Consider the following 15,756-nt stretch of genomic DNA (forward strand, 5'->3'; position numbering starts at 1 on the left):
AAATTTCGAAGAAAGAACTTTCGAACAACAAATGACACATACCTTACCCCGTGAATACCAGTCGCGTTAGTGTAGGTAATCACGTTAAGATCATTTTCGCCGTATATCACTTTCATGTATGACTTGCGATAATCAACATGATCATCATCCCACATTCCGCGCCTTCCATTCTGGCTACTTCTGGAGAACGAAGACGTGAGCGTCAAGTTGTTTAATGTAAAGTCTACGACAGTGTCGAACGCCTAATTTTACTAAGACGAATGAGAGAGATTGGCTTGCCCGGCTTTTTTATTGCGTGGACGACTGCGTTATTGCTGGACAGGGAGTTTCACTGTGTACAGGGTGGGATATCAACAGAGGAATTCAGACAAACGCTAGGTGTTCCCCAAGATGCGGTTTTGTCCCCGCTACTGTTTAATATCTTGCTTAGCTCCATTCCTCGCCATCAAAGAGTGAACACGCATGTTTACGCGGATGACAGCATTCTTTGCGTCTGCGGATGACAAACAATCACTTTATACCCTTTTACAAGGATACTTATCTACCTTGGAAGCTTGGCTAGACAGCATTTAACTATTAATGTACAGAAATATGCAGCTTTAGTGTTCTCCCCGCAAAACGATATAAGTATATCGCTCTCATTCCACCATGCAAATATTCCCCAAGTGCAAACACTCAAGTACCTCGGAATCATGTATGATGTAAAGCTCCACTGGCAGATGCATATTTAACATACAGTGACCAAAGGTCACGTGCGTTAGGCCTACTTAGAAGGATTCGTAACAGTCAATGGGGCATGCGGACAGATGCCTCAATGATGATTTACCGAGTGTACATACGCCCTATACTGGAGTTTGGGTGTGCCTTATTCTCTGGCGTACCAGCATGGAAGATACGTCCCTTAGTTATAATTGAGTGCCAAGCACTTCGGTGGTGCATGGGGTTACCCAAATTTGTAGCAAACTCTGTTCTATATAAGGAATCATGAATCCCTTCTTTACCTGTTAGATTCAAATTATTAACGATTCAAAGATTCTTAAGAGTCTATGACTCGCCGATAGGACGAGAAGAACATATATTTATCATTGATCCAGCTCTGTTTTTAATATAAAATGGCCTTGTTTTCATACCCCTCAGGTAATCGTTACCCAGAGGCTGTTGCACCCATTGCAGATAAGAGTTAATGATATAGTGTCTATGAGTGGCAGGTTCAGTGATTTAGCATATCTTATGACGATATATTTCCTAACAATGCGAAATTACTACCTAGTAATCTTCTGAATGGCATTTTTCAAGAGCTCTTAAATCAAATTGATTTTACGGTTGTGATAGCAACTGATGCTTCGCAGTGTGAAGAAGAGGCCAGGGTGGGGTTTTTTTTCTACACTACTAGACGGGTCGTTTTCAGTTAGGCTTCCTGATTACACCCAAATATTTTTGGCCGAGTTCTTAGCTGTTATATTAGCCCTACGTAAAATTCACTTAACCATTACTTCTGTGACTATAATTACAGATTCATTGTCGTTGTGTTCAGCACTAACTGCTTTAACAGATTCGGATATTCTAACAATATTGCGATTACTTCTTCCTCATCATTTGCGAAACCTGCGAATAATTTGGGTGCTGGGACACTGTCACACCTGTCCCGTTATTAGGGAGGCGATCGCCGGGCTAATTCCAAGAGCCGAAGTATCGGCCCCCCGAACCGCACCACGAAAGCGTGGACAATTTAGAAGTGGTCCTTATTGGTGCGCCAGCGGACGCCGGCTGTGGCCCAAAGAACAAGACAGAGCCGAGAGTTGATAAACAAACAAAATTATATTCTCACCAACGGCAGATCAAAACAATACACACGTATGCACACTCCACAATAGTTACATACAATACGTCACCAAACAGACGATGTACTACACAGTACAATCAACCACACTTGAAACAACGGACACAGACAACAATACGCACTACAATGCAGTCGCATGCATTGAACAACCCAGACACTTAAAGACTAAAGAGATATAAAACCTATTCAGTCCAAAGTCCTTGGAACAAAAGTCTGAATGATACTCTTCCGAGAATCACTCACTCAAAGTCCAGCGTTGTTGTCGTTCCGCAGCTCTCGAAGTTCTCTCCCAGGAAACCTCCCGTCTTCAATTGGCCACTCTTCCAACTTCAACTTCTTCGCCGGAACACGACGGCTTCACACTCGCAGCGGTTGCCACGGGTCTTCGCTCGATAGCGGTAAACACACACTCTTGCCTGTAGCTCGAGCCGTCCCTACGGACCAAAAACTTCGCCGGCTACACGGCGGACTCTCTACGCACTCTGGCGCTCACTTCCGTCTCCTCCTGTTCTGTCACTACGGGCAGAACCTTCGCCGACTACACGGCGGAATTCCTACGCGCTCTGGCGTTAACTTCCGTCTTCTCCTGATTTCTCGTCTCGGCTGCTCGGTTAAATACCTTGCGCGCGACTTTCCAGATCTTTCTCGTCATTTCGTCGGCGCGATACGCAGCGAAGGCTGGGGAGAGGCGAGACGGTTTGTCTGCCCTCCGCGTCGGATGACTCAGCTCGGTCTGACCCCGCCCCGTTCGTTCGAGAGAAATCGCGGTCTTGCTGGGCCGCAGATGTGGGGTGAGGAGGATCGTCTGCGAAGCCGTGCTTCTGCGGGGAGAGCGCGCGCCCGGGAGCCCTGGGTGTTTGCTTTCTTTTTTTTTTTTCTTTTTACCTCGCGGCGTTTCTGCCGCCCGTTGTCGCAAGGATTTGGCGGCGCGCTCTTGTTTAGCGCTCGTTCTGTGACAGACACAAATGAATTGTGCTCAATGAAGTTGCAAACTCTCTGGCGAACACTTCTCTGGCAGGTCCAATTCTCTCTCATTCCTCTTACGGCGTTTGTTGCTGCGGCAAGGTTCAGGAAGTATGCAATATCTATGTGTACTCCAAATCTCGATTCACCACCGGACTTTCTGTACCTACAGTTCCCTTGGAGCAGGAAATGGTATGCAGCGAGACGAGCTGAAGTTGCAATAACCAGGACGCATTGTAGAATTCCAAATCTAAATTTTTACATGCACAGAGCGGGTTTGGCAGTCTCCCCTTATTGCCCCTAATGCAACGAACTCGAAACTGTCGAACACTTCTTATTGAGCTACCGACTTTTTTCCTTACACAGAAAACGTATCGAAATTATATTGCGGCAATGTGGTCTACCGGTTACGTCGGCCGTTCTGCTATCATTTGGGGCCTTTGCGCTGGGGCACTCGGACAGAAATATTTTCAAAGCTGTCGAACAGTTTATATGCGAATCGAATAGATTAGTTAGGTGTATCAACTACTAACAATTTTGATTCAGCCTTCCTAGTCAAAATATCTTCAGTCTCTGGGATATTACACAGAATTATGCGACTTAAAATTACAATAATTCATAATTAACGTTACATTAAAAATCATCTCAGAATTATTTTAGCTCTTACTAATATATTAATCATAAATTCAGTATGTATGATCCGCCCGACTCATAGCCGATCACCCAGAGTGATTGATTGATTGATTGATTGATTGATTGATTGATTTATTGATTGATTGATTGATTGATTGATTGATTGATATGTGGGATTTAACGTCCCAAAACCACCATTTTATTATGAGAGACGCCATAGTGGAGGGCTCCGGAAATTTCGACCGCCTGGGGTTCTTTAACGTGCAGCCAAATCCCCCATAGTGGGTAGGTGCCAATTATCCAAGGAGCATCATCATCATCATCATCATTAGCGTGTTAGGAGAACACTTCGTGAAGCTCCTGCAAGCAAGCGCCATGTTCTTCGGATCGTGTTGTCAGATGCCAAGCGTCGGCTTTATAGTCTTCGTCTACGGGGTAAGCTGGGATTGGCGTAGCACGAGGGCAGTGGCCTGCATGAGAAACAATTTTTGCGGCGAATCTTCTGGATTGACCTGTTTCCTAACCACGCATCTTATCCCCCTGAGATAGTTAACAGTGTATATAGTGATATTTGATACGGGGTGAACCACGTAAGCCTGTAGGGCGCCGCCTATACTGAATGCCATTCATACTGTGACCTACTGACAATGATATCTCGCCAGCACTGAAAGAGTGGGGAGGGGAGGGGCAGAGTACAGAAGCGACAGTTGAAACTTTGGTTCTTCCCTGCCGCTTTCGATCAGAAATCTTTCTGCAAATGATCCAAACGCCAATACAGTAGTTGCCTGCTGACAAATGTCACGTGTCGCTTCACTGTAGCACTGCCTGCTTAGGCAATGAAGGAACTCCTTATAGTTATCGAGGCCTTCTAGCTGTGCCGTTGGTGTGTACCACACATGAGGTGTTTCTGAACCATGGCCTCCGCGCTGCCGCAGCCCATATCGGAGGCCACGCCGGAACCGTATTTCTGGCATTATCACTGTTTTCTGCTAGCGTTTGTAGACCAAAATTCGGGCGCAGATCAACCTTCCCTGTTTCTTTCTCTTCAAGGTGGCCAATTTCCTGGCGTTCATCGGTGAGACTACGTACAGTCTAGCAAGCATTGCTGAAACGCCAGAAGCTGGTAAGTTGAAGGTTGAAGGCGAGAAAAATCTGCCGACATTTTAATTTTTACTGAGTTATAGCCAAAGCGTACGTGCTGGTCAGTTCTTTAACCCTCCGAACATAAACCTGTTCGCGTCCACAATATGGGACACTTCAAAAATGCTGGAAGTGTTCGCGATTCTTTGTCTCAAGAGCCAAGTTTCACATAAATTATAAGGTAATGAGTACCCACCTACTTGAAAACAGAATTTTTTCTATTTAATTTCTTGATGCAGTGATTGCAAAGCTTCATGATGGGTACTCTGTAGCTCAGGATGACAGCTGCATTAATAAAATGCTTGGGCGCATTGTTCAATTGGGATAGTAGAAGTACAGTCGTCCTCTGTTCTTTTCTGTTGACCATGCATTTGCGCTCAAATCAATTCCAGATAGCTACATTGTCTGGACGTGTGAGTTATATGCTTCTGTTTGGCCACTTGCGTATTACAGGCGTACGTCTTCGTATGAAAAACGGTATTTTCTACTTTGTAGTCCACACTGTATCGATGCATTGCGTTTTTCTGTGTGGTTTTGTCACTTTAGCCAAGCAGTGCAGTGAATTGCACAGTGATCATTAGCCTTAAACCATTGAATTGTGCAATGAATTTTGATAGGCTGCGATGTGGGAACGTTGTCAATTAAAGGGGCCCTGAAACACTTTTTAAGTAACTATGAAATTAATTCACTGAGAAAACGTATTGCCTCAGAAATTCAACGGCGAAAAATTTTTTTAATCCGTTCAGTACGAGCGGAGTTACGAAGGTTTGTCACACGCTGCAATCGCATTCTCTCTTCTCTCGTCCGGACGAAAGCGCTGGAAGCTAAGCAGGGAGAAAAGGGAAGAGCAAGCAAAAATTTTCACGCATGCCTCGTGACCTTGAGCACTTTTTTTTTTTCTTCGAATACGTGGCTTTTTTAGTGCGACCACGTGCGCACGCATGAACAAGTGACGGCCTCCCGCGGTGATCTCTGTAACGACTGAGCGCGCCATGTTCAAATCAGCCAATAGCTGATGGATGGGCTTACTACGAGTGTTTTTTTAGTTCATTGCATTATTCGTCGAGAGAAGAGAAAACTATTTTTAGCGGACTTTGATAATTTATTGTGAATTCCAGGCCGCGTGCTGTGCTGCAATATTTGGCTCGCGTGTTGTCGGGAGCCTCTACTACCGATAGGCTGCAATTTCTGACCATGCTCAAAAAGTGTTGCAGAGACCCTTTAAACCAGTGCTAATACAACGCGAGGGCAGCCGTCTTTAAGTACAGCATAACTAGGCTACAGTAAAGAACATAGTAGTACTACAAGCTTGTTGATAGTGAGCTTTCTACGGTATCGACTCGGCCATTACCACTTGCATAACCTGAAACAGTGATGCCTAAAGCGGCAGCTGTCGGAAATATTAAAACCTTTCGTTAATTTATATCAGATCTCTGGAAGACGCCTGCCGGAATTTCGCGATATCCGAAATTCAACTGCCTTCGCACATGTTATGGATAGTTGCTCAGATTTGTATACATCTGCGAAGGGTGTATACGGAGGTGTACACATTTTATGCATTGACCATTCTTTCAGCTTTTCTCTCTAGAACAGAATGCCATTTGTTACAGCAGACCATATGAAAGACTTTGCAAGCATTGCAAACTACAGTAGTTTCTATGGCGTTTCTGTTCAGCGTACTAAAAGGTGTTTTCTTTTTTTTAAGCAATACATATAATTCCATAAAAAACTGTAATGGGTAGACACTTGTCTTTGCACCCAATGTCTAGGCCTATAGGTGAAAAGATTTCGCCACTAATTAGATCACTAAGAAATTATTCATTCACGTTCATCCGTACTTGTGAGTACGTTTCGTGCGTCATTTGTGCGTCAGAAACGCGGGAAACGTTTCGATATGCCTGCCATTCTGCGCGTGACCTTCCAATTTGTTACTATCGCGTTTATTGCTTCGCCTTTGCGGCATATCTGTCATTTTTAATTGATAAAAATACTTGAATTAACTATTTAATAATAATTCTAGGGTGGCTGTTTATACGGCGAAGTTGTTCTACATCCCAAATTATAGCGAACCTAGTTTTTGAAAATTGAAGATATCAATCCGCGCGGTTTTCGAGATCCGTCGTCATATTTCGAGACCGCGGTTCCGTAAAAACCGAAATTAACGCATCGTGTGCGTTAGTTTTGACGCACCGTTGGTTTCGGTTTTTCTGGCATCGCAGTCGGTAAATTCGACGATATATCTCGGGAACCACGCAGCTTGATATTTTCAATTTTAAAAACTAGGCTTGCCATAAATTGTGTCGTAGAAGAACGTCACCATATGAACGCCCATCCTAACATTGATAATGACGACGTTAATTCAATTATTTTATAGATTAATCATTCCTGGGTGATCTAATTAGAAAGAAAACTTTTTCGCCTCAGCTTAGAAATTGGCTACGAATACAATAAGTGCCTACCTATTATGAATTTTAAGGATAAATCCGTATCACTTAAACAAAAGCACACTGCATATGTCGACGCGCTGTACAGAAGTACGCTGATAAATCCGAAATGTTGTGATCAGCTTATTATTGCCGTCAGCTCCAGCATCTCTGACACAGTTCCTCATCACTTTCCCCTTCCCTCTTTTCACTATTCCCTGTGATCCCCAGAGTGCAGCTCTAGACTTACTGCCTATGGCTCTTTTATAGGCCGCATGCTAAACTAGCTATGTACGGTAACTATGCAAAATCATACGCCTTCTTCCGAACGGCACGTGTATACGAAGCAATGCGCGTGCATTCCTGGTCGCTTTCCCTTGTTCTCTCTTGCAGACCACTATCCGGAGTACCTCAGGGCCGTTGTCAATGGCGTCGTGCGCGTGATGACGATGTCGATGTGCGCCTGGTGGATCATGTCAGCCAATCAGGTGAGCAAAGCATAGTACGTGTCTGCTACCGTATGGTTCCCACACTTCACTATTCACCATGATAACTACGCACCTAACTCGGCAGGTTGGGGGTCGCTTTGATAAGCTCGAGGGTAAAGGGACTTTACTCGATCGAGGTCGCGTGTCATTTTCGACCCCGAGTGCTGCATTTAAAAGGGGACTGAATGCAAGGGTACCCGTTTGCCTCGACTCAAACGCACTTTAAGTAACCACCAGTGGCCCAATATATTTCCAAGACCTGTGAGGCAAGCGCCATGTATGCCGACCTTCCTTGACTGGCTGCGCAGGCGCTTAAGGAACTCCACGGAGCTTTTCAACAATGGAAACGCAAGTGAATTAGATGACGATTATTGTTCTCGGATGAAAAAGAAAAAAAAAGAGAATCCTCAAAGACTGGAGATTTTTTTTGTTTTATTTTTGAAGAACGCCTGTGTGTACCTTAGTCGCGATTATTGTGCAGGCTCGGACTCGCGGCATGAAGATTGCCTTCGCATGGATTCTCCTCCGAGCTGTCGGCAATGTGATGTACGCGTATGGAAGCGTTCTCTACGAGACGGTCATCGTGGTGAGAACTATTAGCCTTCTTGTTTATGGATGAGTATACGCTCCAAAGCAGCGGTTCTCAGCCATAAATGTGGACATTTTGCCGTGAGTATAGCTGGGGTTATAAACACAACATTCAGCGTAGAATAAGTGTCTTTAATATTTAACTGTGAAAGAATGGCCGAACGAAAGCACGACAGAAAAAAAAATGTGTCGTAGGTTTGCCACTCCGTTGAAACTGCTCCTATCTGCGTTCTCTTTACGACTATGTTAGTGAGAAAAAAAACAAAATGACATAGATGCGTACGTTGCAGAAAGCAGCAACCACACCTTCGCAGCCATCTTACGAAGAAGTGGAAACAATTCCATGGCGCCAAACCGAAACGCCTTAAGTCTTCCAGCGGTGCAGTTTGCCTTAATTTCTCGTCCATAAGTCCTTATTGCAGGTACGAGTTGGCATTATTTTTCGTGCCACCCTCACCGCCACGTTCATTAGCTCGCAGCTTCGAACCAACGCTGGCGTGTGCTGGCCAATTTTTTTGGCAAAGCCGGCTTCTAATTTTGTCTCCACCACAGTGCACAAGCGTTCAGTGGTGAAGCGTATTGAAAACAAGAAGGGGTCATTGTCGCGAGACGTAATGTACCTCCAGAAACACGTTCTCTCCTTCTTTTTTTTATTTCCTTTATTCAGGCGTAGATTTTGAGGACGCTCAAATTGGCTTCATGGGCATTCTGGTGTTGACGAACTTCTGTTTGAAAACTTCACTAACAAAAAAAATTGCATGCGGGGAGCATTTCTGCCACCTAACTACAATCGTCGTCTGCCTCGTGTACTTGCGTTAACATCGCGTTCTCAGCACTTCCTTTTCAAGAACGGTGAGCGCACCATCAACGTAATCAATCCTTCTCAATAAGAAAGTGACGAAAGCCTCGATTTCCGGAAAGAAATCGCGAGCAAGCCAGATGGGATTATTGTTGTGTGATAGAAATACTCCCCAAATAGTCGATATTTTCTAGAGAGGGCTGCTGTAAAAAAATACTTCTTTAAGGCTTTAGTATGGCTGAAGGACGCCTTTCAGTGCGTTGTTTTATCTCGCACACAACGCTGGTAACGCTACGGCTAAAGGAAGAGTCAGTGCCCAAGACAGCGAAGCCATACAGCACTCGCGCAAACTATATCATAAAGGCACACAAGCTTGTGATTAAAACGTCGAAAGCAGGTCGTGGGTTCGTATCCCGGATGCGATGGCCGAGTTTTCGATTGAGGCGGAAATGTTGTAGGTCCGTGTGCTCAGATTGGGTGCACGTTAAAGAATCCCAGGTGGTCGAAATTTCCGGAGCCCTCCACTACGGCGTCTCTCATATTCATGTGGTGGTTTTGGGACGTTAAACCCCACATATCAAAAAGTCGGAAGTGATATCTCGAGAAACCTTATTTATTGCACGTTTCACACTCAAAGTATGAATGGTAAGTGAGCAAAAAAACATTTATATTCCGACCTACAATTCACGCTCGCCCCTTAAACGTTGACCTGTTATGCATGAGGGAATCAAACACCATTTTCGCACCCATGATGGTGTTAATTTTCTTAGCGTGCTATGACCTTCAAGGTAATACGGGTGAAACATCTATATTTTCGAAAGCTCAACGCAATAGGGGGTATTCGTGTGACGTCATCACGCGCCATTTTGGTGTACGATTCGCAGCTTCCAGCTGTTCTCAAGATAAACAGATTAGGATGAAAAAGCGTGTCTTTCTCGGTGCTTTCTGTACTACAAAATGGCCACAGCAGTGACGTAAGTGCATACTCCTTATCCACGCACGACCAAATGCAGTTGAGAAGGTCTTTTCTTACATGTTTATTTGTTTTTTTCTTCATTCTATAGTTTGTCATTAAGCATAACACAAAAACTTTTGTAAAGAACACATGAACAAGTTAGATTGGCGCAGAAAGACCAGATGGAAATGACGATGTGGTCCAAGAATCCCACGATCAATGTCTACTGGGCAGCCAAGCCTGTTCGTTGTTCGGAGGTTGATTGATTGATTGATCTGTGGGGTTTAACGTCCCAAAACCACCATATGATTATGAGAGATGCCGTAGTGCAGGGCTCCGGAAATTTCGACAACCTGGGGTTCTTTAACGTGCACCCAAATCTGAGCACACGAGCCTACAACATTTCCGCCTCCATCGGAAATGCAGCCGTCACAGCCGGGATTTGATCCCGCGACCTGCGGGTCAGCAGCCGAGTACCTTAGCCACTAGACCACCGCGGCGGGGTGCTGTTAGGATGTGGCGAACATGGTGGCTCAAAAGAAGGCGTGCGTGTGTCAACAAGAAGAGCATCAACTGTCACATTCTATAGATTGTTGCGTCTACAGACGGATACGAAGTACCGCAGGGGCCACTGCGGTGTATACACTGTTGCGGTCACAATGAAGTCACTACAGCGGGATTTCTCAGGCGTGCAAATGCTCACGCGTGATGTGTGTCCCACTGTCTCCCACACAACCATACAACATAACTGCCACGTCATAAGAATGTTTGCATTATATAAGTATTGATATATAAGTATACGTTTATGTCAGTATACCGTCATTGTTCTCGGGGATTTGAGGAACGTTCGCTTACGTGCGACTTTTATTTTTGTTCTCTTTCAGCCTGAAAACTTGATGTCCTTCCTGGGCATAGGAAGCCCGGTAGGTACTTCGGAATCGCCTGCCTACGTGTCGACGCCTTCACGTGACGACTGGGCCACAATTGCAGTGGCGTCAACGGCGTCAATGTTTATGCTTTTAGCTTTTCACTTGATAGCGCTCTTTTTTTTTTTTTTGACGTGTTCAAAAATAATTCTTGGACAGGTAGCGCTTGGGAACGCTGTCTAAAGGAAAGCACATGAACACACAGATGGAAGCGCTGTGCATCTCAGCTTTGCCCCCCAACCATGATTAAGATAATGAGGGGAACTACGCATGGGCGTCGGCACAAAGCATGGAGTTTCTTATGTACACACTAAAGGGAACTCTGGAGCTAGTGTCAATGATAGCGGCAACGCACGAGGTTTCAGTACATGGATATGTCTTATCTTCATACCTTTGGCTATATACTTCGGATGGCTTTTAGCTACTTTGTCACGAAACGACAATCAGCAATAGTTTATCAGTTTCACTTAACAACCTTATTCTTTCAGGCTCATCAATTCAAATCGGGTTTTCTTTTTATTCGAAACAAAATGAAAAAAAACACTGCATAAACACAGCCATAACCATGTTAGAAGCCCACGAGCACGAATATTAGGTAAATCTGTGTACTACCCATCATTCCCATGGTCACTGAACAATTGAAGCGCCAGAGTCCCCTCTAGTTAACTCCAGGAAACTGATGGCAAAGGAGCACTTGCTTTACAGCAACACTTGCGCCCCCTAAGGCAAAATCCAGCCGATGCTCATGGGACGAAGTGATCACATGGCGCGAGCTGTTTCACTTGGGAACAGCAGTGTATGCAATTTTGTTGCTGTTCTACTGTGTATTTTCGCACATATATAAAACTAGGACCGTATTTACGAAAAAAGATGAAATAATATTGCTCTTCCACAATAATTGTTCATAAAGAAAGCTTTAGCCAAACTTGACGCCAACCAGACAGGGGTTTAACCAAGCCACCTGTCCAATGGGCAGATGATAACTCACTAGAGAGGACCTTTTTGAAATAAATCCCTGTTTAATAACTTCTCATATTGACCCGGGTGGACCCGGCAAGTTCTTAAAGCGGAGGACTGGGTTTTCTACGAAATAGCAAATATATAGATATCAATTTCTCTGCTGGCTTACCAACTTGGAAGACCCGTCTAGTTGGCTCGCATGGTAGAGCTTACGCCCTTAAGAGTTTGATATGATAGTCGTGTATAAGTCTGGACGGCAGCACTCCGACGCCGATTGCTTATCGAGGTTACCAATAAAGCGCGATGATGACACAGAAGAGGACGATGTGGCGTCTATAGGAGTAGTCGACACCGCTACGATGTCGTGCAAGCAGAGGAAATACAGTGAGTTGCTTCCTCTTATTGATTTTTGAACAGCCAGACTGCAAGCGTCCCTAGGAAATTTGCAAGAAGCCTGCCGTCATTCTGCGTACGCTGTAGGGTTCTCTGTAAGAACTTTTCTCCTGGGGGAAGCACCCACGTACTTGTCATCCCGACATCAATTTGTCACGAGATATTTAGTGCTTGTCACGAGAAACCGACGCCCCGCCACTCTCGAGAGTATTAAAAAAACAACAACAACCCGTTTGTAGCACGAAGCTAAAGGGAAATCCTTACGTATTTCGCAGGAAGATAGCTTCTTTATTGCCGAAAAATTCGTCCCAGTCCCGGGTTGAAATTCGGCGCCAATGTATTTCCTGGGTGATTGCTTTACTCATACAGCTAGCCAGGGAGCCAGCAATCGGCAGCGCGTGGACAAATTATTCAACAACTTGGGAATATTGATGACAATTCGTTGACTAACATCGGTTTTTTTGTTGAGCAGCTAAGACCACTGCGACACCGGTTGGAGCACATCTCAATCACACGATCCTCCCTTCGCTGCCTCAGAGATCTGTTTCGGCAGCGCGACGAAACACAGTGTTAACCTGGGTAACGCACTAGGATACACGAACATCGTCGTACGCACGCCGAAACAGGACACCTAGGTCAAGGATTAGGATCACCTCCTATTGTGTTAAAGAAGCATATGAATATTTCACTGGTACATAAGCCCATTATCAGCAACTGCAACGCGTCATCCTTGAGATAGCAATTCTTGTTGGAAATTTGTGTTATTCACCCAGCAAAATGATGATATTACCAGCCTCGATGACACCCTTCCTTCCCTTTTTCTCTCTCGCAGTTCTCGCACTCTACAAGGATAGCCAGCGCCACAGTCTGGCTCCTCGGTGAGGTAAGTTTATAAAGCAGTCATTATATATATTCTTAAATATCGGTGCCCTTTTCATTTACCCAAGACGACTGGAAAGAGCAAACCACCACTTCGGTTGCTTCTCGGTGCATTGTATTCATCAGGCAGGAAGAAAAAAAATGGAGCATTACGTCACGCGAGTGAAGCGAAGTGAAGCCCACCGTCACGGTCCAACACGTAATCGAAGCGTCAGGGCGTGCGGTAGGTTTTAGTATCCTCGGTGGCGTTCCGTTTTTGAACCACCCTGCGTGAGCCAGCCGGTGTGCACCGAACAGGCGCGTTCCGGATAAAAAGCCACCGGGCACCACGTTCTCTCGGCAAGTCTCGTTGCCTGCGCTGATCTCGATGTAAAAGTTGACGTGTTGGGCCGATACTGCTGGCTTCAAAACAGGTCGGCTTGCAAAGAAAGGTGATATGAGGTCATGCTACCTTTTTTAGGGGCGAAGCTCCTTAGGGCGTGGGCTGTGCGTCCCCTGTAGCCTGTATGTAGCCACCTCTAGTTTAGTTCTTGCAGTGTTCACTAGATGGCGGTACCGTCACCTGTATGTAGCCACCTCTAGTTTAGTTCTTGCAGTGTTCACTAGATGGCGGTACCGTCTCCTGTATGTAGCCACCTCTCGTTTAGTTCTTGTAGTGTTTACTAGATGGTGGTACTTGTAGCTGATGATAAAAAGATGCAAGATGTTATAAACTAGAAAGCGGTACTTGTAGTTGATGAAAGACGCGAGACCTTATAAAATAGGAATGATGTCACATATGGCGCGTGTCATTGGTTGAAGGCAATCGTTCGATTTAGTGCGGCGACGTACGCTAGGGGGAGCGATGTAATAAAATCGAGTGGGCAAAATGTACAGAGGATTCATAGTTTACCAGGTTTACCTCCGGAGCTTCGCCCACTCATCATCATTCACTTCGTGGATATGGCGGAATTTTTTTTTCTTTTTCTTCATCCATGGAATTCATACCACCGCGTGAAAGCTAATCGCACCCAACGTCATTCTGCACTACCTCCGGAATCGAAAGAATTGAAAGGTTTTTTTTGCTCCTAAGGTTGTTTTCCAGTGGCCCCGTGATCGGTCCACCTTTGACTATGGAATGATGTTATGTGATGACGTCACGATGACGTAACAATTCTGCCAACCTGGTGACATGACGACATCATCCCAAGATCTTTATTTACATAGCTGCTGTTAACGTTCGCGACGCCTACTTTTCGTGTTTGATGAGAAATCTAAAGGCTTTGCTTTGAAACTACGCATGACACAGTGCACGAATGGAGAGATCATAGTTTCTTTCCCTACGCTGCCCCTGGTGGTCTCACCAGTGCAGTCGGAAGTGTGGCAGTCTATCTGGCATGAGAATGTATAGGGGCGTACTTTGTTTATTAGGCCTCGTCGGCAGGGTTTGTTGAGGCCTGTCCCTAAAGGGACACTAAAGGCAATTATTAAGTCGATGTTTATTGTTGAAATGGCGGTCCAGAAACCTCGTAGTGTTTTTTTTTTTTGTGCCAAAGAAGGGCCTATTTTGAAATAAAATCATGTTTTGGTGGTCTGCATCGGGTTAGCGCGCTTCAAATTACCCGCCTCAAGAAGCGGACCAACCGGGCCGATCACGTCACTGTTGTCGTGCACAACGTTGCCCGGCTTTAGTTCGCTAGTAGCAGCAGTCCGAAAGCAGCAGGAGCCACAGCAGCAACAACGGTCACCGATCAATTTCCCGCCAGCGGCTTCCAGATTGCAGACATTTTGTTTCAACTAAATGAATTTTTGAACCACTCGCGCCATTCCCCATAGTAACGTCCGGCGGTTCTTTTTTCCATGAATCAAATAGAAACGAACAAGTAGCATTTTATTGGGTCTCTTGATGTACGGAAGGCTGTTTGTTTAGTGTAGTTAGATCAATTACTAGTGATTAATTGTAGGTGGTCCTTCTGTTGTCATCGGGATAATTTTGAAAATGTACTACGCGGCGCTTATGTTCTTGTGCATTTACTTTAATTTCTCGGTCAGTAGGGCACTGTTGTTGATAATATTGTCGTTTTGTATGTTGCCATATATTGAGCTTTAACTCTGACGTAAATTGTTATTTGACTTTAGTGTCCCTTTGTTTCTACTTTCTGATAGCAAACCGGCTTTCCTGGACTGAACAATTTCTTTGCCATTCCTTCTGTACCATTTTTCATCTCTCTTTAATGATTACACCACCAAGACAATGTTTTTCACAGCCTTTGCGCTAAGATATTCGGCCCTTACCACCACCTCCAATCAGGAAACAGAGCGGTAAAAACGAAGACGAAGCAAGGAACACGCAACACACCGCACGATGTGTTACCAAGTGAAATTTGTTTTGCAGAAAAACAAGCTTATATAAATTTATACGTAGGAACACACTGTCACAAACGAAATACAATCCAACCAAGAAAATGTACACAAACAAAATCGTAATGGGATGGTCATCATCATATGACGCTGCGTGTGCATGGCGCAAGCGCATCATTCATGGCAAGGTTGCCGAGATATATAAAATGTCTTCGACAGATAATAAAATCGGTCGTGTGCTGACACAGTTTTCTTTTATCATTGCAATATTATGTGCCTCGATAATTTCTCTCCTCACGTGATTACGGCTACTTGCTAGCACGTTACATTTTTCATTTTATTCAGGGTGACAATCACATTGGTTGCAATATACACCTAGATGAGCACTGATGACTCTGGTTATGTTTTAGTCGTGCTCACGAAGCCTTT

At 44.8% G+C, this 15,756-nt stretch overlaps 1 protein-coding gene across 2 annotated transcripts in view; it reads left to right on the forward strand.

The window, feature by feature from the left end:
- Positions 1-15,756, forward strand: part of LOC142803688 (uncharacterized) — a 94,766-nt gene that overhangs the window by 76,414 nt on the left and 2,596 nt on the right. The window contains exons 1-6 of one of the 2 annotated variants that reach the window (XM_075889277.1): positions 3,777-3,871; positions 4,487-4,559; positions 7,393-7,487; positions 7,969-8,073; positions 10,714-10,752; positions 12,941-12,991. In XM_075889277.1, coding sequence (XP_075745392.1) covers positions 3,812-3,871; positions 4,487-4,559; positions 7,393-7,487; positions 7,969-8,073; positions 10,714-10,752; positions 12,941-12,991 — 423 coding nt within the window. In that variant the 5' untranslated portion in view covers positions 3,777-3,811. Of the gene's footprint in view, positions 1-3,776; positions 3,872-4,486; positions 4,560-7,392; positions 7,488-7,968; positions 8,074-10,713; positions 10,753-12,940; positions 12,992-15,756 lie in introns of those variants that run through there. The other variant, XM_075889278.1, reaches the window with a different exon arrangement.

Source organism: Rhipicephalus microplus, chromosome 3 (assembly GCF_043290135.1).
Source record: "Rhipicephalus microplus isolate Deutch F79 chromosome 3, USDA_Rmic, whole genome shotgun sequence".
Taxonomy (NCBI): Eukaryota; Metazoa; Arthropoda; class Arachnida; order Ixodida; family Ixodidae; genus Rhipicephalus; species Rhipicephalus microplus.